Source organism: Phyllostomus discolor, chromosome 5 (assembly GCF_004126475.2).
Source record: "Phyllostomus discolor isolate MPI-MPIP mPhyDis1 chromosome 5, mPhyDis1.pri.v3, whole genome shotgun sequence".
Classification (NCBI taxonomy): Eukaryota; Metazoa; Chordata; class Mammalia; order Chiroptera; family Phyllostomidae; genus Phyllostomus; species Phyllostomus discolor.
This window is the reverse complement of record NC_040907.2, coordinates 4,384,575-4,410,158: the sequence shown is the minus strand read 5'-3', so window position 1 is coordinate 4,410,158 and position 25,584 is coordinate 4,384,575. Positions and strand designations below refer to the sequence as shown.

Genomic DNA, 25,584 nt, shown 5'->3' with positions numbered 1-25,584 from the left:
GTGTGTGTCTAAACTGTGGCATGCGTGTTCATGGCAGCAACCCAGAGCAATCTCTTGGAGCCCCTAGGACCACTAATCTGCTGTGGTCAGAGCATCTTGCACGTTAAATCCAAAATTCAGGTGCAAGAGATGACATGTTTCATCTCTAAAGGGGAGAATGTGGTATTGTAATTGTGTTTTTACTTTGAAGAGTAATCTGTGCTTCTGCTCCTTTTATTAAACAAATGTGATAAAGCCACAAAATTAAATACCCTTTTGCCTCCTTTTTTTATAATGAGAGAGCCTGTTCTTTATTTTAAAATTCAACTTGCAGAAATGAATTATACTTGATGATTTGCTGTATGTCCATAAAAACCATAAAATATAAGAAGCAATGTTGCTAGAGTAGCTTTTCTCATTTCCTGGCAGTCATTGCATGCTTCCAATACAAAAACATTTTTCTCCTAACTATCCTTTCTGAGCTCAAAATGGATTTCCCTCCAGCCCCTGTCATTCAATTATCACCTCGGGAATGCACAGATGTAAGTGATGATCCCTGTAAACCGTCCTGCAGCATGCCACCAGCGCCCATCCTTCATCTTCCGTCCCGTTCCTGTCACTCAGAGTTACATTGCCAGTGTGTATTTTATAGGGTGACCCTGACGGATGTCACTGTGATACTGTGCAGGGATAATAAGATTGCACATATAATGAAAGGCCGATAAATAGAAAAATGTTTACGAGATGGAGAATGGCAGCTTTAACAGTTTTATGGCTTTCTTCTTTCCTCTCTCTCCCCTCTCCCACTCCCTTCTCCCCTTTGCTGGTGGAATTGTGGTTTTGTTACAGGAACTAGAAAATATTGAGGAGGGTGACGTGACAGAACCGGCGGCAGTAAAGCCCCACTTGCCCTGTTGCTGAACTCCAATAAAATGGATTCAGGAAGTAATGAAGTATTCAGCTTGTGAGAAAGAAAATGGATTTCAGTGAACGAAATCTTGGGGTTTGGGAGGCCCTACAGAGAAAACGATTCCCGGTGTTGGAATGTCATATATGTAATGTTAACAGTCTTCATTTAAACAAACAGCTCAGAAAAACAAAAAGTAAAGGCCCCCAAGGGGTGCAGTGTGTGACCTTGTATTCAGTGAAGGGTGGTCTTGTCACTGTGTCAGGACTGCCCGGGCATCTGTGGGCTCCACACGTGGCTGGGAGCCCCTTGTTTCAGGCTGGGCTTTGGACCAATTTGTGACGGCCTTGATCTCTGTTTTCAAATTAGTCATTTCCAAATCTGTCTGTTATTTGTTACTGTTATTATTTTTGGTTAAGTAGAAAGCTTTCTGTTGCTTGATTGGTAAGTAGGATTTTGAATGAAGCTGCTTGGACAGATAGCAGCAAGCGTGTAGAGGCCCAGGCTATCCACCCCAGGGGCCCTTGCGTCGCCTCCGTGCTTCCGGGCCCAGCGCAAAGCCACTGCTTCCGGTGCTTCTAGCTGAAAGTAATTTGGAGAGATGCTTTGTAGCACGTGCAGAGAAAGCTTTTCTGGAGGGACTGTGCCTGATCTAAACTCTCGTTTCCTCTAGAAAGGAAGAGTCACTGCTTTGGGGTCAAGAGGCCTGTGAAGGCCACTTGCTTGGCGCAACTCTGTAGCATATAGCCTAGAACCAAAAGTAGGTCAGAGGGCCTCTCCCGTGGTGTAAGCTGCCAGATGGCTTGAGGCCTGGGGAGCAGGTCACCAGGGGGGTGCCCCTGGTCCTTCTCACAGTCCGTGGAGTTTGTTGTTGGTGTGGGAAGTGGAAACTGTTTCTCTGGGCTTGTGCATAATGCCCAGTGCCCTGATGCTGCTGCACACTTGCACCCGTCAGCTGCGCTTCTGACCTTGATTCGCCCGAAGGTTCTGCGGTCTCTGTAATTCTGGACGGTAGAGTAGTTCCAGCGAGAGGGGGTCAGGAATGCACGGGGCTCCTTTGTACTCTTCAGCCGCAACTATGTAGGGTCCAGGTAAGAGGTTAAAATGCTATTGCTCTGAATTCCATAGATAAAAGATAACTCAAAGGTGAGCCTCTGGCTTAGAAAAACATAGATGGCTATTTTCCCTTAGTTCATAGTGGAGTGGCTAAGATCCTAAGTCTCTGGAATCAGACCCCCAGGGCAGTTGCGTGAAGCCTTGTGAGCCTGGCCACATGACTTGACTCCCTGTGCCTCAGTTTTCTCCTTTGTAAAGCAGGGATCATGAAGATCTTTGTTCGGTGCCTGTGAAGACTAAATGTGTCCAGGTCTGGAAGCACACGGTCATAGTGCCTAGCTGTCATCATGGTAGATTTGGCAGCCCAGTAAGACGTGGCTTGTTGGTGTGTGAGGAAGCCGCGGCGCGGGGTTCTGGAGCCCGCCCTCCTGCCGGCCCCAGACGCGCCTTCAGAACAGCTGCTTTCGGGCTCCGGCACGGCTCGAGGGTCGTTTTCCCTGGCCCGTGGGAGGTGAAAAAGTGAGAACAATGTAGTCATTTTTCGTAACCCTGAATATCAAATCAAGGACCTCTTCTTATTTGGAGATTGTCTATCTTTTCTATTTTTTTAGAGCTAAAATGTCATTTCTTTGATGAAGTGTGGGTGAGATCAGGAGGCAGTTACTTTTAATGACCTTACCTGGCAAAATAAAAACTTGGTAATCTCATACCTATTTCTCAAGTTTTATCCTTTAGATTTAATTTCAGTGTTTTTTTTCTCACAAAATACTCATTTTGTCATGTTTAGTGAGTATTCATTATATTCAAGATGTTGTCCTGGAGCCCCTCTGCGCTACTCACAGACGAAGAGTCACAGGCCTGGGGATCCAGCCTGGCTCACTCAGGCCAACACTCTAAGGCAGAGCCTGTGCGTACAGGGGAGAGGCAGGATGGAGAGGCATTGAACGTGACCTCGGGATGGCCTCCAGGGGTTGAGGAGCAGAGTAAAGGAAGGCTCTGCAGAGATGAGGGCCCTGGGGCGACCTGCGTGGTGAGGAGGGCCTGAACTCAGACTCTGAGGCGACAGAGCGTGAGGGGTCCATAAGGCCGCAGCCACTCGCAGAAGGGAAGCGCGGAGGAGCGAACAGCAGACTGGCCGTCTTGTTCGGCGTGAGCCAAAGGCCTTGAGGGGTGGGGAAAGGAGAGATGGTCTGCTGGGTCAGAGAGAGATGCCTGGAAGAGGCTGCGATACAGCTGGGCCTTTGTTCTGTTAGTCTGGAGCCTTCAGTAATTTGGAGAGGCAAGTGACAAGGTCAGAGTTGGGCTTCGGGAAGACTGACCTAGTGTTTGTGGGGGTGGGGACAGGCCAGGACCTCAATTCTGGACATCCAAGTGGAGGTGGGGGACCAAAGATAGGGTCCTGCAGGTGGGTGAGGTCAGCCACTAAGGCAGTGTAGAGTTTAGGAAATCTCATTACAGTTTTGATGGAAAGAAAAACAACACACGAAGTCTGTTTGAGTTCCTTCACAATGTACAAATGTAGTGGTAATGAATGTAAAAAAAAATTGTTGTGTTAACCTGCCCAGCTGGGATTTTTGTTAATGGGGTTGGGGAAGTGCCTGATTCAGGAGCATCTTCACAAGCATCTTCAAGTGGCCTCATCATTACAGGTGAAACCCAGGAGACCTTCACGTACTTCCAGAGCCTTCCCTTCCCTGCCTTGCCTTCATTTTCCCCCAGGAGTGGAGCTGGAGGTGGGCAGGAGGGATTGCCCTCCCCAGAAGCCGGCTGTCCCCCCATCGGGCTCCCTCTTGGGCAGCATGTTATCAGGTGCCTTTACAGCCTCGTGCCTGCAGGAGGCTGTGATTCTGCTGTGTGCCTTCCAGCGGCTCACCATTCCACCAAGTGCACTCTGAGACCACAGAAGCGGTGTTTAACCATCAGCAGCAGAGCCGCTGACAGTGTCGGGGCTCCTTTAGGGATTAGGGGATTCGGTCGGTTAACAAAAGGAGGAGCCCAGGAGACCACTGCTTTAATTACCGCAGTGGCTGCTGGGAGGCAACCAGTTGCCTGGTGGGAAGAGATGTGTAAAAAGGCGGCTGCCCCTGACCGTGGCCGGCGGTTCTGCCCAGTGCCCGGCTTCTCGCCTCAGATGTTCTGAACAGTTGTCAGAACCAGCCCTTGAATCCTCAGGGAGTAAGGGGAAAGAGTGACTTGCATGGGAGTCTGTGCCAGGAAATTTTACTGACTTGCTGCACTACCCTTGAATTAATAGTTCTTACCAAGAAGCAGTGTGGCTGTGATTCCCAGGCGGGGTGGTTGTGGAAATCAGAAGGCCAAGCTTGGCTGCAGGGTCACGTACTCCTGTTGGAGCATCTCTGCCCAGGGGACATGTCTCATTCCCATGCAGGTGTCCCAGGACTGGCTCCCATAGCAGAGTCTGCTTTTGTCAGGGCCCGGGGCGGGGCGGGGGGGGGGGCGGCGGGGGTAAAGTCTGAGAAGCATCTCTGTGCCGTGTTTCCTTCTGCCTCCTGCCCCTGTTGGGTTTGCGCCCTTGTTTCATTGCTTCCTGGAACTTCTCCTTGGGAACAAATACCTTTAAAAAAAATTTTTTTTTATCTCCATTCTATCCAGAAAAAAAGTGATGGTTTTCTTTACCCTCTTTATCTGGACCACCAAGGAGGAGCCAGATGGTAACTGAAGTGCATTCTTCAAAACAAGGCATTGTATGGAGATCATTTAGCTGTGCTTTCTCTACATGTTAATGTTCAAGTATTTATTTGGCATCAAAACAGTTAATATATGTGTCTCAAAGTATTAAGAGAATGTCTTCTAAATGCTCACCTACTAACCCTGCAGTGGGGTGTGTCAGGTGTGTGTGGAGGTGCGTGTACCAGCCCTGCCACATGGGGGGTCCTGTCCCACTGCGTACTTGCAGTCCTTTCCACTGACAACGGCAGGTGGGCCTGAAGGTCCTGAAAAATACCTTCAGATAGATGTGTGTGTATTTATAATGCCATTCATTATCCATGTACAGCTTCCATTCCTCCTCCCATTTCCCATCTCCCATGCTGCCCTCTCTTCTTAGTAGGTGGTTCTAGGCCCAGAGCGGATGCCTTTTGAAAATTTGGCAGCAAAGAAGAAATCAGCTGAAGCTTTCCCTCACCAGCAGCGAGAGGCCTCTATTGGGTACCTCCTGAGCTGCCATCTTGGCACTCCCTCTGTGCAGGGATCTGGGTTAGATTGCTTCCTCCCAGCATCCCCATCCTTATTTGTATGAGGAGGAGGGCACTGGCTTTCCAGGGCCTTCCTTAGCGTAACTGTAAGGCCAGCGGTCATTGTTTTTCCTGCTGGCCACAGAACCATGTTGTGAGAATGGAAGGTGAAGGACTACTGTGTCTGTACACTGACTTGCAAGGGGCGGGGTGTACAGGGTTATTTCTGAAAGACGAGACCTTCCTTGGCTTGTAAAGAGAAGACTTGCTAGTAGATGGTAGGTGTGTAGGCTCCCTGGACTCTGTGCTGGGGCCTCTGGACCTCATCGTCTGCCGCGTACCACCCCCCAACCTTGGGTGTCCAGACTCCTGTGGGTGGTACGGCAATAATGTGTTATAATCACAAAACTTTGGACTCAATCTTGGGTGTACCCTTATGCTTCTAGTAAGGGACCGGAATCCAGAATAACTGACTTCCTTTCCTTGCCTCCACATCTGCTTCCCAGAAGGCCCTTATCTGAGAAGTTAGTGCTGGGCTAAAGCATAACAGCACCTGGGGCAGGGCAGCCTGCTGCAGTGCTCAACACTGCAGACACACAAGCTTGCTGAAAGTGAGCCTCGGGCGCTTGAAATGCCTATAGCACCTGCCCTCCTCAGCACTGTGTTCTGGGATATTAAAGAGCAGTTGTGCTTGTGCCTGCCACAGGCCTGCAGGTAAATGGACCTGCTTGTAGGCAGGAAGGAGGTCCCGTCAGGTTGTCTTCAGCTACAGGGCTGGCAACTCCCACCTCTAGTGCCCAACCTTTGCCACATCTGTTTGCCCACACTTGGGTCCTGGACGTGCCTGCAGTCTCTTGTTTACCTGAGCTAAAGCTGAACTGGGCCCAAGCCATACCAGCAGATCTTACCTGCAATGGGTTTATGCCTGAAAAGCTACCTGTAAGGATTGAGCGGCCCCAGCCCCTTTTGCTTTAGCCAAATCGCCCAGGCAGTGGGACCATAGAGGGAGCGTGCCCCCTCACTTCTGTGCTGACTGAACGTGATGCACTCACCGGCTGACATGGGGAAGCCCAAAGGAGAATGGTGCCTGAGGAAGAGCCATTCCTCCTAATGACTCCAGGAGTGGCCTGTGATTGAACTGTCTGCTGGTGCCTGGAGCCCTTGTCAACCTGAGTTCTCCGGGTCTCATTTCCTTCCTCTCCTCCCAGCCTTCAGGCCCCCCATATAGGGCGTGGAGCTGAGCATCTTATGTCTTCTTCCCGTATTTCTCTGCATGGCACCACCCACCCGTTTTTATTTCGATGGAGGATCTGAGAAACCTAACGGTGCCTAGTTCTCCAACCTCGGCTAAGAGGGTTGCCTGGAGACTGCAGAGGGCGAGTGGGCTGCTACCCAAATCCAGGAGCCAGTTCTTACTGCCAGTGGCTTTGTTCATATGACCTGTCAGTAAAATCCAGAGGACCCACCACCACCACAGAGAAAAGGCAGAGGAGTTGGGGAGAGAGATGGAGCATAGAGGGGGGAGAGGAAGAGAGAACTGGCTAAATATAGTCCAGTGGATTTGAGCACTTGTCTTGGCAAGAGCTGCAGCCCATAGTGCTGGCGAATGGGGATGGCTTTGCCCCCTTTCTTTTTCTTTTTGCCCAGGCACTAAACCGGTTCAGTTGCTCGTGCCGCATGCAGTTATAGTCCCGAGATGTGCGGTGTGTTGACTGTGAGGCCTTGTTGTGAGATGAGGTGAGAGTGCTGGGAACAAAACGGTCATTATAGGCCATTCATGTCGACAACATTTATACCTCTGTGTTTGCTTGCAAGCAAAAGCAGGAGCTAATTTGCAAGGCTGCCTTTGTGGAGCTGCCTTTTGATCAATGGTTGCCTGTGTTAGTGTTTCAGTAAGCTATTGATTTCCGCAGCAGCTTTTGTTCCCTGAATGTATGTGCCGTGGGTCTCTGCAGAGCACACTGTGCATGTCTGATTCAAGTTCAACTGACTTCATTCCTGGTGCAGCTCGAGCTACTTCCCTGCCTGTTTGTAGAACCAAAGCTTTCCCTGACGTGTTCTTTTGTTTGTGCTCCAGACCTAGCCACCCATGCAGTCACCGATATGCTGCCTCTAATCCTCCTGGATTTGCTCCGTTCCACCATTTAATCCCTCCATAGACATAGCAGTGGTTGAGCGGCAGCTCATAAAACCTGGTCTGGACTTTCTTGGTCAACTTTATTGACGTATGATTGGTATGCATATTATAGATATACCATCAAAATGTATCCGCTTTGAGTGCATAGTTGAGTCCGTTTTGACAACTGTATAAATCCATGTAAATGCCACAATTGATTTATAGAATATTCCCATCACCCCAGAAGGTTTCCTGGTGTCCTTTATAAGCAGTTTGCCTACTCCAGACTCCAGGCAACCACTGACTTCCTTTTGGGATCACACATTTGCCTCTTCTAGAATGGAGTCATACAGTGTGTGCCCTTCTGCACCTGGCTGCTCCCATTCAGCGCGGTACTTTTCAGGTTTACCCATGTGGTGGGTCAGCGGTTTGTTCCTTTTCACTGTCGAGTAGTATTCTGGTGAATGGGTGTGCCGCGGTGTTTACCCATTGTCCCGCTCGGGCCACCTGGGGTGTTTCTGTGAGCGTGTGTAAAAGTCCTTTCATGAGAGCACATTTCTGTTTCCATTGGGTAAATGCCCAGAAGCAGAATAATCACTGGGTCACGTGTAAATGTTTGTTTAGTTTTCTAAGAACTGCCAAACAGCTTTACAAAGTGGTTTAACCATTTTACATTTCTAGGATATGGCTTATCCCATCTTTCCTGAATTTTGAAATTTATATTTTTTCATTTTCTCATCAGCTAATTTTAGACTTACAGGGGAGTCTGTGGCTTGGTCGTTTTGATCCGTGGCACACAGGTGATGGAATCTCTTCTGGTCCTGATCTTTTTAAAAAGCCAGCACTTAAATGGTGACAGAAAGTTGATGCATGTTTCAACATTGGGTTTTTTTTTTCTATGTCCTGATTTTCTCACACACTAGAAGAGAACATGGGGGCACTGTGCAGGACTAAAGGTTTAGAGTTGTGAGTCTGGGCTTTTCCTGAGCCTTTTTTCTGTCTAATGTCTGGTGTTGGGCCAGCCTTATAGGTTTGCTGAAGTCTATTTTCCTCTTGTAATCTGCAAGTTAGGCCACCTTTTAAAACCATTTAAATTCCTTTAAAACATTCATATAAGGGAGACACACACACACACAAAGCAGAATTGTCTTCTGAAGGGTGGGCTCTTGTGGTACAGGCGTCTGCCACTGAGTGTTCTAGGAGCCCATTTGGGTCATTGTACCAACTGGCGTTGTGAGAGGCTGCATTTGGCTTCCGCGAATTTTTTTTTAGAAGATTCTTTCAACACATTTGCCCATTTCATAATGGGTGATTTCCTAGTGCACCTGCTCACACCACACTGAGTGTTCAGCAGTTTTTGACCATAAATGGCATGACCCCTGTGCCCCACCCTCCCTGTTCACCAGATCTCAACCCAAGCGACTATTTGCTGTTTCCCTGGATGAAAAAAGCCCTCAAAGGGAAAGGTTTTGCCGGTGTGGAAGAGGTAAAACAAAAGCAGCAGAAGCACTGAAAGGTATCAGAATTAAGTTCAAAAACTGTTTTGAGCAGTGGAAAATATGTCTCAATAGGTGTATTGCATCAAATGGAGAGTACTTTGAAAGTGACTGAAGTTTAAACATGTAAGGATAAATGCATAATTCCTAATAAATAAATTCTAGTTTTCGAGGGGGAGGGGCTCGTGTTCAAGAAGTAGAAATAATCCCTGGTCACTGTGTGAGGTGGTGTTGTGTTACAGACCAGTGCTGTCAGGGTGGCTGCTCTTTAACAGCCCTGAAGTAAGACTGAGGTTTGACAGAGAGAGACCCTTGTGGCGCCCTCCCACCCAGTTTTCTCTCCCACATTTATTTCCTTCCATCTCCTGTTGCTTCACATGTTCCCTTGGATTCCAGGCCTCTGTCGCCACTGGCCCCAAAACAACTTCCACTGCAGGAGGAGGTGAGAGGAATCACTTCGGGTCATCTTGTGCTTCTTTCAGCCTCGGGATTGGGCTCTGGTTTACTGTACCAGTTGCCCTTTTAAACTGAGCACCCTACCCTAACACAGCATTTGAGGGGCCACCATGACCTGCCTTGGCCTCTGTTCTGTATTTTTTCATCAGAAAACCAGAGCCAGATCAGTTTCGTGTCAGCACGTGTTTCTTAATTCCCTACTGGGTTTCTGAGCTTGTTCCCTCTGGCCAGCCAGCAGCAAAAGATCAGTATAGATAAGTGGCATTCCAGGTCAGGAAGGTAAGCAGTAAAGAGGCAGGCACCAGAGGTTCTGCATCATGGCCTTAGGGGTTCAGGAAGGTCTGATCAACCACAGGGACACACTTAGCCTACGTTTGTAGGATGACACAGCAGACAAGTCCGAAATTCAAGGGCAGCCCACATTTTCCCCTTTGTTCAGTTACCATCTCATGGTACCAGAAAGGGGCTGGGGTGGGCGTGCGCACGTGTGGACATTCGTGTGCTTGTCCTTGGTGGCGGGCTCCTGGCCTCGTCGGCCTGGGGTTGGGCTTCATCTGTTAAATGTTTGCAGTCACTAGCATTTAGTTAAGTGGTTTCTGGAAGGAAACACACCTACAGCTCCAGAGAGAGACGTGCTACGTACTCACGCTGACCCTTTAAGGCTCTGATGACAGCCGTGGCTCCCCCCCAGAGAATGCAGACGTAGACCCAGCTCCCGGGTCGTGAGTGCTCGGCGCACACGGTGCCTGCTTTGCAGAAGCCACTTTCCCGCCGAAAGTCTGCTCACTTCTCTACCAACCTGCTAATCACTGTGCTTCAAGCCTCGGGAGTGTTTCTGGTGAAACCTCGTCTGATTGGACACTGTCAGTTGCTCGAGTTTGTTGTGTGGTGTCTGCGCTTCTTTGTCTAGTTCAGGCCTCCCAACACTCAGATTTACAGCTGGGTCTCGGGTCACTGGAGAACAAAATCTTTTCTCTTTCTTGGCTCCTCCATTCACAAGGCAGCGAGCCTTTCGTGGGCTGCAGTACTCCGGCCAAGTAGCTCCCACCCTGGGATGCAGGGTCCCCCAGGGGGGCCTACTGGGGGGCTGTGGCCTGCCAATTGACTTTCCGCAATATTTGTTTAATTAGAGAAGATCAATGTGATCTCAGCTCTCTTGCTGCTCTAAGTGGTTTTTTAAAAGTTAAAGATATTTTATCTTGGGATGTTTGTTTTAAGAAGCCAGTCTTTTGTCAGCCAGGATTAGCCAAATGTTACTTAACCCATTTGTGTGCCCGCTGTCGCTGGAGGGTAAGGTGCTAAAAGTGCTGTATTTTCCTAGACGATTCCTTGCCTCGTGTCCTGCTGGGCGATGAACAGAGGAGGTCCTTTTGCCTTGAAGACTGACCTTGTGCCGTGTGCCTTCCATCTGCACGTCGGCACCACTGTCTGTCCTCTCTCTGCCTTTCTTTGCCAAACCCCAGTCATTGCCTTTTGGACTTGGTGCCAGCTTGTCCCAGGGTGGGCACTCAGATTGGAGCGGAGGCTGTTGAGCAGTTTTCCTGGGTTTGGGGTTTCTGTTCTGTTCTCCGTGACCGCCCGCCCGGCCCTAGTTTCCCACCACCTCAGTGGCATCCCAGGCTGTTTCTGGAGTCGTCCACCTGGCCAGCCCTTTCCTCATCACGTCCATGTGATGTCACCGGAAACCTGCGAAGAACACAGCCCGTGGGCACGGGTGCACATGTGCGCGCGCACAGCTGGAGGGCAGAGTTATCCCTGCACCCCCCGTGCTCAGGGCAGTGGTGGCGTCTGGCAGTAGTAGGCACCCGCGGGTGCTCGTTGAGTGAATGATATTCTTGATAGCTGCACGTTGTGTTCTGCTGGGCTGAGGCGACCAGCCCCATTTGTGCAGCTTTTGGGCAGCTCAGCGGTTGTGTCTTAAGCAGCCTCTCAGGACTCTGAAAGCAAACTGTTCTTTGTCCCGGTCACCAGTATAGCTGTTCCAAGCCCAGCTGCTTCTCCGACAGAGGGGACAGAGAAAGCCGAATCCCTCTGGACAGTCTCCTCACAGCCAGCTCTTCTCTCTTACAGGGGGAACTGATCACCTTCTATTACTACTGGAAGAAGACGCCAGAAGCAGCCAGCTCCCGGGCCCACCGCAGACACCGCAGGCAGGCTGTGTTCAGGAGGATTAAGACCCGCACTGCGTCCACACCCGTCAACACACCTTCCAGACCCCCCTCCAGTGAATTCTGTAAGTGGAGGACTTTTCACACGCACCCACACATGTGTCTCAGCTCTGGGCCTGCACACACAGGCTGGAGCTGGGGGCCTGAGGAACTGTGTGCACATGAGCGTGCAGCACAGCCCGAGTGTCGTGCCGACTAGGCAGTTGGTAGGAGAGCTTTACCAATTATTTGTTCATTCAAATTTTTCTAGAAAACTCAGTATCATTTTAATTTTTTACAAAATGTAAGTCTTGGTCTTGGCCCGAGGTGTCTGGATAACTTCAGAGGAAGCTTTCCACTTAGTTTTCATTGCACTTGTATTGTGGTAGCAGTAAGTTCAGATTAATTTAACATTCTTTATTTTTTGTCCTGCTCTACTGAGATCCTCTTCTTGTTCCCAGTGTGATGAGCTATAGGACGATGAAACCCATACCCACTAGCCCCTAAAGAGCAGGATGCAGCAGCGCTGCCTTCTAGTTCTGTCCTGGCCCGGGGCATGGACCTCCAAGGGTCGCTTACGTTGCACACGCAAATAAGAAGTGATCTAATCATCTAGGGCCGGTGGGGTGGCGCTAGGCGGAGAAGCGGGTCCTGGGGAAACCTGGGTGTGCCAGGAGGGCAATATGGGTGCTCTTCGCCCTGTTCAAATTCATGAGTTGTGGGTATCAGTGCCTGCCACCAGGTATCAGATGTGGCTCCAGCCCCAGCAATGTAGCAGAGCAGACCCCTGGGATCCCCCTGCCCCTCACACACAAGTTCTTTGTTCTGATGGCTGGCCCTGAGGAATTCAGAGTGTCCCACTTCAGCCTACTGGGTCGCTCTAACTGGCGGGTCAGAGCCTGGGGCAGGCCGAGCATGACGGTCTCCTCCACCCTGTTGTGTGCCTGCCGTGCCCAGTGGACTTGAGCTCAGCCAGCGAGGACGACTTCGACAGTGAGGACAGCGAGCAGGAGCTGAAGGGGTACGCCTGCCGCCACTGCTTCAGCACCAGTGAGTGGGGCTTCGACATTGGCTTTATGCTTCGGGGTCCCTGGAGAATTGGGAGATTTCAACTTACTTCACCCCGCTGTCAAGCGGTCATTACAGAGTGCCGATCAGCGCATAGGACAGACTTGCTCCAGGTTGGGCCTGGGGCGCCTGCTCTCAGCTCCTCCTGGGTATCCCAAGATCAGTGGGGAAGAAAGTTCCTGAACCCCGCTCCTCCCCTGGGAGAAAGTCGGGCAGCTGAGCTGTGGGAACGGTGGGGTCTGCTCGGGCCGGAGCGCAGGCTCTTGCGGCACCAGGGGTGGCCAGGCCCCCTGCCCAGGTGTTCCAGAGACACTGGGTTTGAGGCCCTCCCCACCCCCTTGCCCTGCGCAGCCTCCAAAGACTGGCACCACGGGGGCCGGGAGAACATCCTGCTGTGCACAGACTGCCGCATCCACTTCAAGAAATACGGCGAGCTCCCCCCCATCGAGAAGCCCGTGGACCCCCCGCCATTTATGTTCAAACCTGTCAAAGAGGAAGAGGATGGGCTCAGTGGGAAGCATAGCATGAGGACGCGGCGGAGTCGAGGCTCGGTGAGTCCCCAGGGCCAGGCGACCCCAGCTTCAAGGCTCCTGACCGCACCTCCAGGCTCCTGGGGTGCTGGGGGCTGTGCCCAGCGGGGGAGTGGGGGGGATAGGAAGTGTTTCATTTTAGGTAGAGAAGCAGACTTCTGAGGTTGAAATGGTTTGTCCAGCAGTGTCAGCTTTACCCGTGGGGCTGAGAGCAGCCCCTGTTCTCACCCTCCCTCTGCACTGGGGAGTCTCTTGAGTGGGGGGCCCTGGCCTTGGCTGTGCCCCTCCGGACAGGCTCTCCAAGGCCCTCAGACCTGCCTCTGGCCCTGGGCTGCGCATCTCCGTTGTGGCATATCTCTGGGATTTGAAACTTACAGGCTTCTTCTTAAATGTTTCATCCAGTTTTAGAAACTTTTGGGTACATTTTTTTTACTCACCACATAGCCTCCTCCTTCCATAAAGAGACTTTGTGTCTTCCATGGTGAAAAAGTGGCAGGGACCTTTGGGAGCAAGGGTTTCCCAGGTTGGGGACCGAGGGTACCGCCAGGGTCTTCCCTGTAGTGCTGGCCTCCCCAGTGACCCTTTCAGAGAAAGGTGGGTGGTACCATCCACCTTTCCCTGACCCTAGCATGCTGACCGCTCTGCCACTGCTTGCCCAGAGAGGAGCAGGTGGACCAGCGTGAACCAGAGCCCATAGCATTGCAAAACGTGCCGGAGCACTTGGTGGTTGTGGGAGCTGAGCTACGGTATAGGGCAGCTCACGTCTTTGGGTCACTCTCCGTCCCGTCAGATGGAATCAGCAAGCATTTGTTTCGCTTTGGTTGGGCAGCCGCATGGAATAAACACAAGGGGTGAGGCGACTTCAAGCCGACTGTGTGTGTAGCTGTCACTCTGGAGAACATGCCGAGTGGACGGTCCCCACTGGCGTCGGCCCCCCAGAAAGCCCTGCTCGCCCCCGGTGCACGTCAGTCAGGACAGTGCCGCAGAAGAGTGCTCTGGGCGCCGCCAGGGGTTGCTCTTTTCTGTGTGGACCCACTGCTCACCCTCCTCCCTTCACTCCTTATTGGCCCCGTGCATCAGGAGAGCCAGGGAGCCTATCGTTTGCAAGGGGCTGGGATTTGCTTTGAGGTTGACAGTAAGGTCTGCTCTTGATGCCCCTGTGTGTGGTTTGGGCTCAGGTGGCCTATGTGGGGACTGGGGTCCAGTGTCACCGGTGTTGGGTTTGGGTGGGTAGATGTCTACACTGCGCAGTGGTCGAAAGAAGCAGCCAGCCAGCCCTGATGGTCGCACCTCGCCCATCAATGAAGACATCCGCTCCAGTGGCCGGAACTCCCCCAGCGCTGCCAGCACCTCCAGCAACGACAGTAAAGCGGAGACCGTGAAGAAGCTGGCCAAGGTGAGGTGCTGGGGTGGGGAGTGGGGCTCCCTACCCTCCTGTGAAAACCCAGATTGCTGGAGCCGGTGTCCAGCTGCCTCAGACATGGGGCCGCAGGTCATCCGTGGAGCCTCCCAGGGCATCAGCATTGCCCTGGCCTGGCACTGCAGCCGGGGGCCTGGAGAAAAAGGGGTCCAGCTCAGCTTCCAGCACTGACCTTTGTGGGTACCCAAGGCCTCAGAGGCCGTCATCATGCTCTCAGAGGCTGATAGGACATCGTCTCTTGGCCTGATCCTCCTCGTGTGCTTTTTGACTACAGAAGGTGAAGGAAGAAGCCTCATCCCCTCTGAAGAGCACCAAGCGCCAGCGAGACAAGGTGGCCTCTGATACAGAGGAGGCTGACAGGACCAGCTCAAAGAAGACGAAAACCCAGGTGAAGTTTGTGGCTGGGCCTTGCTGGCTACAGCTGGCAGCTGATGCACTCGAGAGGCTCCCAGCTGCTTCTCCCTGGGAGGTGGCCGGGTCAGGGTGGGACCACTGGCCTTGGGGGCCAAGCTTGCTGCTCGCTCTGCACTTGCCAGACTGGCCACACAGGGCAGACTAGAGCTTCCCCCCTCTCCCCTCTCCGGCCTCAGGAAATCAGCCGGCCCAACTCACCGTCCGAAGGTGAGGGAGAGAGTTCCGACAGCCGTAGTGTCAACGATGAGGGCAGCAGTGACCCCAAAGACATCGACCAGGACAATCGCAGCACGTCCCCCAGCATCCCCAGCCCCCAGGACAATGAGAGTGACTCGGACTCCTCTGCCCAGCAGCAGACCCTACAGGCCCAGCCCCCAGCCCTGCAGGCTTCCAGTGGGGCTGCTCCAGCTCCTTCCACGGCCCCACCAGGAGCCCCCCAGCTACCCACACCAGGGCCCACGCCCTCCGCAGTTCCTCCACAGGGCTCCCCCTCGGCCTCCCAGCCCCCTAACCAGGCTCCACCGGGTCCTGCTTCCCATGCCCACATTCAGCAGGCACCTGCCCTGCACCCACAGCGGCTGCCCTCCCCTCATTCACCATTGCAGCCTCTGACCGGGCCAGCTGGCCAGACCTCCGCCCCGCCTCACACCCAGCCCCCACTGCATAGTCAGGGCCCGTCCGGCCCTCACAGCTTGCAGGCTGGGCCCCTGCTGCAGCACCCAGGCCCCCCGCAGCCATTTGGCCTCCCTCCCCCAGCCTCCCAGGCAGCAGCTCACCCTCACACCTCCCTGCAGCCCCCAGCCTCTCAGTCAGCACTGCAGCCCCAGCAGCCCCCACGGGAGCAACCCCTGCCACCGGCACCCCTGGCCATGCCGCACATCAAGCCCCCGCCCACCACGCCCATCCCCCAGCTGCCTGCGCCACAGGCTCACAAGCACCCACCTCATCTCTCAGGGCCCTCCCCCTTCTCCATGAATGCCAACCTCCCACCCCCTCCAGCACTGAAGCCCCTGAGCTCCCTCTCCACACACCATCCCCCTTCTGCCCACCCCCCACCCCTGCAGCTCATGCCTCAGAGCCAGCCCCTGCCCTCCTCCCCTGCCCAGCCCCCTGTGCTGACCCAGAGCCAGAGCCTGCCCCCTGCTGCTGCCTCTCACCCCCCCACAGGCCTCCATCAGGTGCCCCCTCAGCCCCCATTCACTCAGCACCCCTTTGTCCCTGGAGGCCCTCCTCCGATCACCCCTCCGTCCTGCCCCTCTACCTCCGCTCCACTTGCGGGACCTGGCCCCTCGGCCCAGCCAGCCTGCTCTGCTGCCGTTTCTTCAGGAGGCAGCACACCTGGCGGGGCAGCCTGCCCACTGCCCACTGTCCAGATCAAGGAAGAGGCTCTGGATGATGCTGAGGAGCCCGAGAGCCCCCCACCCCCTCCGAGGAGCCCGTCCCCCGAGCCCACTGTGGTGGACACGCCCAGCCATGCCAGCCAGTCAGCCAGGTACCGTGGCAAGAACCTGGGCCACTTGGGGAAGGACTCAGCCTGGGCAGGACCCCCCACAACCGATGTGGCCTTTTTCAGGTTCTATAAACACCTGGACCGGGGTTACAACTCGTGTGCACGGTCAGACCTGTACTTTATGCCTCTGGCGGGATCGAAGCTGGCCAAGAAGAGGGAGGAGGCCATCGAGAAGGCCAAGCGGGAGGCTGAGCAGAAAGCCCGAGAGGAGCGGGAGCGGGAGAAGGAGAAGGAGAAGGAACGCGAGCGGGAGCGGGAACGCGAGCGGGAGGCCGAGCGAGCAGCCGTGAGTGCTCAACTCAGGGCGGGGGGTGTGGCGGGGGCGCGGGCACTGGCCATCTCAGTCAGGGGACCCTGGGGCCACGCTGCTGTAGGTGAGGCTGTCTGGTTTGTTGTCACAGCAGGTGGGGGACTGGGTGTTGTCTGAGGCCCACCCCAGGCCTTTCTGAGGTGCAGCTCATCCCTGAGCCAGTCAGGGACCTCCCCCTGCCCAGAGGCTCACTGCGCGCCCCTCGTGGCCCCTGGCAGGCCCAGACCGATGGGCAGCCGCGTGGCAGGGAGGCCTGTAGACTTGCGTCTCGTGGAATTGGAGGGACCTGAGCAGAAATCAAAGGGGGGGAGTCGGGCAGCGGGCGCATTAACCTGCCACCGTGGCCCCTCTGGCAGCCCTGCCCTCTGGCACTCTCATAAGCCGGGCCACCCAGCACCTGACTTTGTGGTGGGGAACCCCCCTCCCGTGCAGTACCTTGTCTCACAGGTACACAGTCGCACCTGGGACATAAGGGAAGTTACAGGCACAGAGGAGACGATGATAGCCACATCGTCATCTGGATCTGGGTCTGGATCCTGTCCTCATCTCAGGCCATGGCTGGGGCCAGATGGCGCTCGGCGCTGGGGTGGAGGGACCGAGGTGGCTGGTCAGTTCAGGGTAGCCACAGAGCAGGATTCACCTCTGGCAGGTAAACACGAGGCAGCAGGCGCCTGTCCCTCACACCCACCTTTCCTTCAGCAGAAGGCCTCCAGCGCAGCACATGAAGGCCGCCTCAGCGACCCCCAGCTCGGGGGGCCCGGCCACATGCGGCCATCCTTTGAGCCACCGCCAACCACCATTGCTGCTGTGCCCCCGTACATCGGGCCTGACACCCCTGCGCTTCGGACTCTGAGCGAGTATGCTCGGCCCCATGTCATGTCGCCCACCAACCGCAACCACCCCTTCTACATGCCCCTCAACCCCACTGACCCACTGCTGGCCTACCACATGCCCGGCCTCTACAATGTCGACCCCACCATCCGGGAGCGGGAGCTCCGGGAGCGCGAGATCCGGGAGCGGGAGATCCGGGAGCGCGAGCTGCGGGAGAGGATGAAGCCGGGCTTCGAGGTGAAGCCTCCGGAGCTGGACCCCCTGCACCCAGCCACCAACCCCATGGAGCACTTCGCCCGGCACAGCGCCCTCACCATTCCCCCCGCTGCGGGTCCCCACCCCTTTGCCTCTTTCCACCCCGGTCTGAACCCCTTGGAGAGGGAGAGACTGGCCCTGGCGGGCCCCCAGCTGCGGCCCGAGATGAGCTACCCCGACAGACTGGCGGCCGAGCGGATCCACGCCGAGCGGATGGCGTCGCTGACCAGCGACCCTCTGGCCCGACTGCAGATGTTCAACGTGACTCCGCACCATCACCAGCACTCACACATCCACTCGCACCTCCACCTCCACCAGCAGGACCCCCTCCACCAAGGTGGGTGCCCGGGCGGGTTTAGAGAGCGCTGTGGGTCGAGCTGTGGTGTGGGGGAGGTGCGGACCGGAGACAGTCCTGGTTCCAGGCAGACCTTAGACTCTCCAGCTTGCACCAAGGGATCCTGTTGTCGCTGTACTTACAGCAGCCTTTGCCTCTGCTCAGCCCCTCGGCTCTCCAGAGCTGCAAGTCCCCAGAAAGCGGCATCTCCCTTAGACCTTCTGCTCGTTGCCTCCTGGAGAGAGCTTAGATTCTTGGCCCTGTGCCTAGGGTAGGCCAGGGAGCGAGGGAAGCAGCCTTTGCTCCCCGGGGCAGGCTTAAGGCAGGAGGCGGGGCCTTAGGAGCCAGGTGGAGGCGCCTCGGGCACCCAGAATGTCTAGGTTGTCATTGAATGAGACTTTAAAGGCAAAATCTTCCTTCCCGCTTGGGAATGAGGCTTGGGCTTCCGATTCACCTGCTCAGTTCAGGGTACAGATTGGTCTGAGGCAGAGATGGGCACAGCTGGAGCCCTGCGCCCCCTGAAGCTCTGCAGGCCGGGCAGGTGAGGAGGGCTCTGGCTCCTGCCCTGGCCCTGCCCTCAAGTCGACAAGTGTGCCTGCACCCTGGGACCAGGGCCTGCCATGGAGGGCCTGTGGTACAGCCCATGTTCATGACCTTTCCCTGGTCTGACCTATGTGCTTGGGAGCAGGACAGCTGATAGAGCAGGTCCCAGGGTGAGAGGGCAGCACCTGGCTTCTCACCTGTGTCTCCAGCCCTGACTGATGGTCCTAGGGAAGCCAAGTTGTTGTTAAATTTATCCCATGTTCCTGGCACCTGAAAGTCGCATGCCACCAGGTGTGGGCCTTTTCAGCCTCAGTGTAACCAACCAGCAGGCTGCCTTGGTGCCGTAAGAGGACAGGCAGGCCGTTGTTCTTTCATTTACAAGTGTTTGCTGAGCACTTGCGATGTGCATGCATAGTCGGGATTATGGGAGGCGGTCAGTATTCTGGAAGAAAGCTAAGCAGGGTGAGGGGCCAAGGGAGTTGGGGCGATGCTGCCATTATAAAAAGGGCTGTGGAAAAGCCTTTCCAAGAAGGTAAACTTTGAGCCAAGATATGAAGGGGGCAAAGGAGTGAGTCATGGGAAAGAGCAACTCTAGGCAGAGGGAGCGCGAGTGCAAAGGGCCTGAGGCGAGAACGCAGACTCGGGAGTCAGTGGGTGACGTGCAGGAGAGAGCCCGGGCATGCCGGGCCCCATCCCTGCCACAGCAGTCTGCTGGTCTCCTTCGGGTTCTGTGGCTGACGGGCCCTAGGAAGGCAGCCTGGACAGGAATGCGGGCTGGGGCAGGGCTGGCGTGGCCGTGAGCTTCACCCCGTGGATGTAACGGATGCAGGGTGGGCCTGGGCGGTGAGCCCAGTGGGCTGGCTCTGCTGATCCAGGGTCCAGAACATAATGGGATGGGGGACACTGCCTGTAGGGGGTGCTTGGGGTGGGAGGAGGAAATAGCTCTTCACTTGTGTTTCACTCTCTGGAGCTCCACTGCAGGAGTATGGGAAGGGGTTGGAGGAAAGCCACTTTGGGTCAGGTTCTTGGTGGTCCTGGTGACCAGGAGGCAACGTGCTGAGGAGGAAGTCACCAGTAGTTCATCCAGGAAGGGAGACGTTGAGAGAGCCCAGAGCCCTGCACCGCCTGTATCTGGACTTCTGCCCCACGTTTCAGGTTCAGCAGGCCCAGTTCACCCGCTGGTTGACCCCCTGACTGCTGGCCCTCACCTGGCTCGCTTTCCCTATCCCCCTGGCACTCTCCCCAACCCTCTGCTTGGACAGCCCCCCCATGAGCACGAGATGCTTCGTCACCCCGTTTTTGGTAAGAACCCACTTGGGGAAGGAGGGGTTCCATTGTGGGAGCTGGGTTAGCAGTGTGGTCTGACGACCTGTTCATTCACGTGTTCGACACATACCCCTGAGAGCTGGGGCGGGGTGGGAGATGTAGTCAGTGTATAACAAAAACCTAGATGAGAACAGTGGGCAATGAAGGAGTAACAGAGACTCCGAATGTACTTTGAGTGCTTGGAGAGGTCGGTCTCTCTGAAGAAGAAACAGACTGAGGCCTGGAGCCTGAGGAGGAGGGGATCCCTTCCCCCAGGGGAGGCTCTGAGGAGGAGACTTTTGTGTCTGCAGGCACCCCCTACCCCCGAGACCTGCCAGGGGCCATCCCGCCCCCCATGTCAGCTGCCCACCAGCTGCAGGCCATGCATGCCCAGTCGGCTGAGCTGCAGCGGCTGGCCATGGAGCAGCAGTGGCTGCACGCACACCCCCACATGCACGGCAGCCACCTGCCAAGCCAGGAAGATTATTACAGGTGAGGCGGTGGGGCCCGGTGGTGGGCGGGCTGGCTGGCTGGGCTCCCACCTACCCCACCCGTGGGCCACAGAGCCAGCCTGATGACAGCCCCTCCTGGCTGTACCTGCGGCACTCCTCCCCATCAGCAGGCACCAGGCCCCTGTGGTCCTAGAGGGGACCCCTGCAGCATCACCTTGGTGGGAGGGGGCAAGGAGGGCCAGCTGCATGGGAGGCATCTTGGGTCTGCGTGCCCAGGCCTCGTGCTAAGTCCTCTTTCCTTTATTTTTCTTTCCAGTCGACTGAAGAAAGAAGGTGACAAGCAGTTATAAGTTATTTATTTGTTAACGCTGGCTGTGGAAACCCTAGTTCTTGGGGGGATAAACAGGACTTTTTACATACCAATAGGATCTGCAAAAGCAAAAGAGTATCTTCTAAAGATTTCTTTATATATTTAAAAACCCCACAACTAAAAATGTATCAGCATAAGTAGTGTTTGTTTGTAGAGAGGGTTCCCTGAGACTAGTTTGGGTCCCCTGCATGACAGTCCCCAGAAACTTAGCGGGTCCTGGACTGGACTGAGCATTCAGAAAACTTCCCAGCGATCTCGGGGTTCAGCTTCGTCCCCTTCCCTTCTTCGGCTTCTCAGTAGGCGCGAGGGCCAGCCACACCCTTCACTGCGCGTGCCGACGCACTCGGTCACGTGCGTCCCACAGCCCACAAGGCGTGCACATGGGTGGCATATGAGTTTGGAATCCAAGAGCTATAATTTTTAAAGAATCTTTTATTTTGCTACATTGTTGGAAACCATAATTTGAAAAAGTTCTGCAGCACAGCTTTTTACGTCTGTAAATAATTTTAGAGCAGCTTTTTTTTCTTTTCACAAACTACTGTTGATCTATTTTTTCCAGCCATGTCACTAATGATGAATTCCTACCAGCTATTGACAGAATACAGAGTTGATTTTTTAATAAAAAGTTATATATAATTATCCCTTTAATTAAAGGGAGCAGATGGGCGTTACTAATTGCAAACAGGCAAAAGCTTGGGACTTGGTTTGGTCGCAGCAGTGAGCATCCAGGGGTTGGCAGGGACAGTGTTAAGAGACTTTCTGTCTTGCTCTGATTCTTCACTTCTGTCTGTCCCGAGCTGTGCTTCGCCAGCGGTGCAGACACCTGGTGAGGGCGCCTCTCGTCGCTTTGCACCCGGAGTGCAGGAGTTCAGTGTCCACCTGCTGTTCTGTTCTGCAGGATAGAAAACACGTGTTTCTGTGTGTCTGACTGTAGATTTCCTTATAGATTTCTATGCACACATAGTTGATTGTTCTGGATGGACTGTCTTTCTTAATATTCTGACAACTGCGTAAAAGTTGTAGGAAATTCAAGAAAATGATTCCCTACCAATAGCGCATATGCTTGCCAAAGGAGTCCGTCAGGAATTTGCCCTTCTGTGCATGTTGTCCTGGGCATCTGTGGTGAGGCCAGGCTATCCTCCCCATGGCCTGAGGCTGCTTTCTAGTGGGGAGACCCCAGAATGGTCATGGTTGTGGGTGGTGGCTTGTGGGACTACCCCCAGGAGCAAGGTGACCCATGTCAGACTGGGAAGCTATTTGAGTGCCACCCTTCATCCTGAAGCAGGAACAAGGGTGACAGCCACACCTGTGGAGTAGGGCTCGAGCTGTCCTGCAGAGAGCCCCCCTCAACTTCCGAGTTGCTGCAAGGATGGGGAGGTTCTGGGACTGTCTGCACCTATTTCTGCCCGGGTATGACCTTTCCTGTCCCTCCTCTCTCACACTGTTGAGGGCTGTTTCTGCTATTGTATGTGGCGGCCACGTCCAAGAATTGTCAGGTGACAGTAGGTCGTTTCTGTGGGTCAGTGGGTGTGGCGTGCGTCCAGGACCCGAGCCACGTGGGTAGGAGGGGGCTGGTGCTGTGAGCCAGGACCCGGCAGGTGTTGGCTCAGACGCGGGTTCGGGTTCACACCTGCATTGTCCGTTTCTACTAAAACCGTGTTTGGTTTCAGCTGGGACAGATAGAGGATTGTTTTGTTTGTTGGAAATGTTTGTAGTTTTTTTCTTTCATTCCATTTCTGCCTTAAATTTAGCTCCTTATAGAGGAGACAAGCTCAAATGAACCCTTTGTCACCATGCTTGTGGCTGCGTTGGCAGGGGGCATTCGTTTCCTCGGGGGCGGTGACCCGCCGTGGGAGCAGGCTGCTCTCCGCCGGGCCGCACCTCTGCGGTCCGCACCGCCGCCCCGTCCCGCACCGCCGCCCCACCCTCTCCCATTTCTTGTTTTCCTTCTCACGGAACACAGTACCTGCCATTCAGTTAAGACTCTTTATCTCCTCTCTCCGGCATCCATTTTCCAAAGAAGAGAGAGAGGGAAGTACTTTGAAGTCTGTATTGAAAGTTGTCTGAAGGCGTTTTCCTGTTAGGTTTTGGCCCCCCCACATCCCGAGGGGAAGCACTGAGACTCTTCCGTTCGGAAACCCTCACCTGGTCAGCTACGGTTTAGGAGGCCCCAGACCTTGCTTTGGTTTGAAGTTGGGTTTTGCTTTTCTGTGTTTTGTATGTATCTTGTTCGATGTTGTCAAGGTTGAGCTTCACGTTTCACTGCGGCAGCAGCAGCGGAGCAGAATGCACATTCTGACTCGCTACGTTTATATATATCTCGAAGCTAAATGTACATATGAGTAGTTTGCCATGAGACAACACAGTGTAAACAGAGTAGACACCCAGAAATCGTGACTTCTGTGTTCTCTCCATTTGAGTATTTTGTAATTTTTTGGAAATATTTGTGGACATAAATAAAACCAAGCTACACTACAACAGCTGGGTGCTGACCTGTGGCTGACCCGTGGACTGCGTCTCATTCCTGGGAGTGGGCGGGACGTTGGCTGCAGGCCCCGACCTGGGTCCCCAGAGCGGGAGCGGGCGGAGGGAGCATCTGGTGTTCTCCGCGGTTGCTGGCACAGTGCTTACCTTTCCAAGCAGCTTCTGGAGAGATCCGCGTCTGCTCGGTCAGAGAGGAAGGTGAGTACACTTGCTCTCAGGAGCCGCTCCGACCCGCTGACTTGGGGCAGTTGACTGGCAACAGGCTCCCCGCACTGCAGAGCAGGCCCCGGGGCGGGGGGCGCCGTGGGGCCGAGAACACTCTCCTCTGCCCAGACCCCTTTCTCCGCTCAGGAGAGGCCTGCAGAGTGGCCGCTCTTCCTGTCTCGGCCCTTCCGTGCCCGAGGCCTGCCCGTGCTCCCACCCACCCTCAGCCACAGCTGCCCCGCAGGCTGCGGGTGCGTCGGCCCAGCTGTGGGGGCACACGTGACGGTCTGTCTGGGTCACAGACGAGAAGGTGGGGCTGCGGAGGAAACGGTGGGCAGCAGCGACCCAGGTGCCCTCTTTGCTGGTCTCTCACGTGGCATGCTGCTGTTCATGAGACCAGCTTGTAATAGGCATAAATTTATCAAATGCTAAGACGTGTCTGAATGGATACATGGAGGTAGGCTGCAGAAAAGGCCCTCATCAAAACTGCATAGATTTTAAGTTTCTCAGGTGCAGACAATTGGCCATGCTCACTACCCTGCCGTGTACCCACTTTGAGGCAGGGGGTGTGCCCCATTGGACACTAGGATTTGTAAGGAGACAGAGTCTACATACTGCCTGCAGCTGCGCCCCTGCCAGGCCCTTGCCCCCCAGATGAACTGGCACCAGCGTGCCCCTCCACCCCTTGGTTTCTGTGAGTGCAGTGTGGGCGAAGGCGGGGTGCTGCAGGGCTAGTGTGTGGCCCGAAGCCTCGGCAGGATCCACAGTACGTTCAGGTGAATGGGGACAGGCCACTTGCCTGCAGGGTAAGCTGCACCGCAGGGAGATCAGCAGTGACCTCCCATGCACACACGGAGTTGTGAGCCCGTCAGACGCCAGGACCGCAGAGCTGTGCGGCTGTGGGAGCGAACATCCGGTGAGTGGTGGGCAGAGTGATGTGAGCAGGCGCCAGCACAGGTTGGGTGCTATGGAATAGGGTCAGGACCCAGACGCCTGGGGTCAAGCGAACCGTCCCCATGACCAGTGGAGGTCGGTCTGCATTGGAGCCCTGAGCAAGTCCTTCCCATTGGGCTGAGGGGCAAAGAATGAGGCTGCAGTAGGGGTGAGGGTCATCCAGGCTGCAGGGTGAAGCCAGTCCCCTGGATTCCTGGGGCTCCCATCGGGAGGCAGCGCCAGACCGGAGCTGCACTGTCCTCCGTGGTTGGGCCCCACAGCCCCTTCGAGGCCCAGGAGCGGCCTCCTGCTGCAGCACGGGCTTTACCCTGGAGCTCGGCATCCTCCCGGCTTCTCCAGTCTGCGTTTGTGGTCCTCGGAGGCCTCAGGACCCGAGGTCCTTGCTGGGTCCCCAGCCGCCCTACATAGCTCTGGCAGCTCAAGTTCTGGGCCCTGGGCATGGACTTTGCTCCAGCCTTAGGTGGCTTCTCCAGTGGCTGTCTTTGCCAGGAACAACTCTCGAGTCACCCGTACTTGTTCCCTTTTGACATGTCAGGGGCCCAGGCTGCAGAAGGGACCCAGATCTGCCTGCACTGGCACTTCAGCTTCCCCTCCCCAACGCTTCATGACGGGACCAGGTTCTGGTGGGTAGAAGGCCCTTGCTCCGAAAATACCCGCTGAGCAGTCCCTGCAGAAGGCTCCGGTGCGCTCCGAACGTGCGCTTGTGTCGGGAGTGTGGGCAGTCAGATGCTATGGCCCCGCCCACTGCCCTGGCACCTCAGTGACCTTTCTCCCACACGTGTCTGTGTCTCTCCCACGCAGTGCTGATGGAGTTCAAAATCTGAGCACAGGTCACGAGCATTACAGATCACGTGAGCAGTGTGCACGCACCCCTGGTGACGCTGTGCCACTAGGATAATTAGTGTGCACCGTGACGACTGAGGATGGACAGTGTTTCCTCCGCATCTTTCTCCTAACCTTGACCCCCAGACTAGCTGCGCCTGGTCTTGGATCTCAGCCCCGGCGCTGTCCTGGTTACGTGGTTCTTAGAATTCTGGTGGGGTCTGGTGAACTCCTAAGGTGTGGACACCCAGTGAAATGAATTAGATTAGAACTAGAATTTTAAGGCACTTCTTAGAAGACTCGTTCAGAGAGCATGTCACACCCAGGTCCTGACACACAACAGGTTTGAAACTTGGTTCTTGCTGCTGCTCCCAGTCTTGACCACCAGGTGGTAGTATGTACGGCCCAGGCTCCCCCTCTCTCAGAC

At 54.9% G+C, this 25,584-nt stretch overlaps 1 protein-coding gene across 10 annotated transcripts in view; it reads left to right on the top strand.

Moving 5' to 3' along the window:
* Nucleotides 1–23,196, top strand: part of RERE (arginine-glutamic acid dipeptide repeats) — a 398,807-nt gene extending 375,611 nt beyond the window's left edge. For 9 of the 10 annotated variants that reach the window (XM_036025254.1, XM_036025256.1, XM_036025257.1 and 6 more), the window contains 11 exons: nt 11,275–11,437; nt 12,309–12,401; nt 12,771–12,970; nt 14,184–14,345; nt 14,644–14,757; nt 14,960–16,275; nt 16,357–16,579; nt 17,306–18,026; nt 19,722–19,868; nt 20,183–20,363; nt 20,640–23,196. In XM_036025254.1, the coding sequence (XP_035881147.1) occupies nt 11,275–11,437; nt 12,309–12,401; nt 12,771–12,970; nt 14,184–14,345; nt 14,644–14,757; nt 14,960–16,275; nt 16,357–16,579; nt 17,306–18,026; nt 19,722–19,868; nt 20,183–20,363; nt 20,640–20,673 (3,354 nt within the window). In that variant the 3' untranslated portion in view covers nt 20,674–23,196. The remainder of the gene's footprint in view (nt 1–11,274; nt 11,438–12,308; nt 12,402–12,770; nt 12,971–14,183; nt 14,346–14,643; nt 14,758–14,959; nt 16,276–16,356; nt 16,580–17,305; nt 18,027–19,721; nt 19,869–20,182; nt 20,364–20,639) is intronic. The other variant, XM_036025261.1, reaches the window with a different exon arrangement.
* Nucleotides 23,197–25,584: the final 2,388 nt, after the last annotated feature.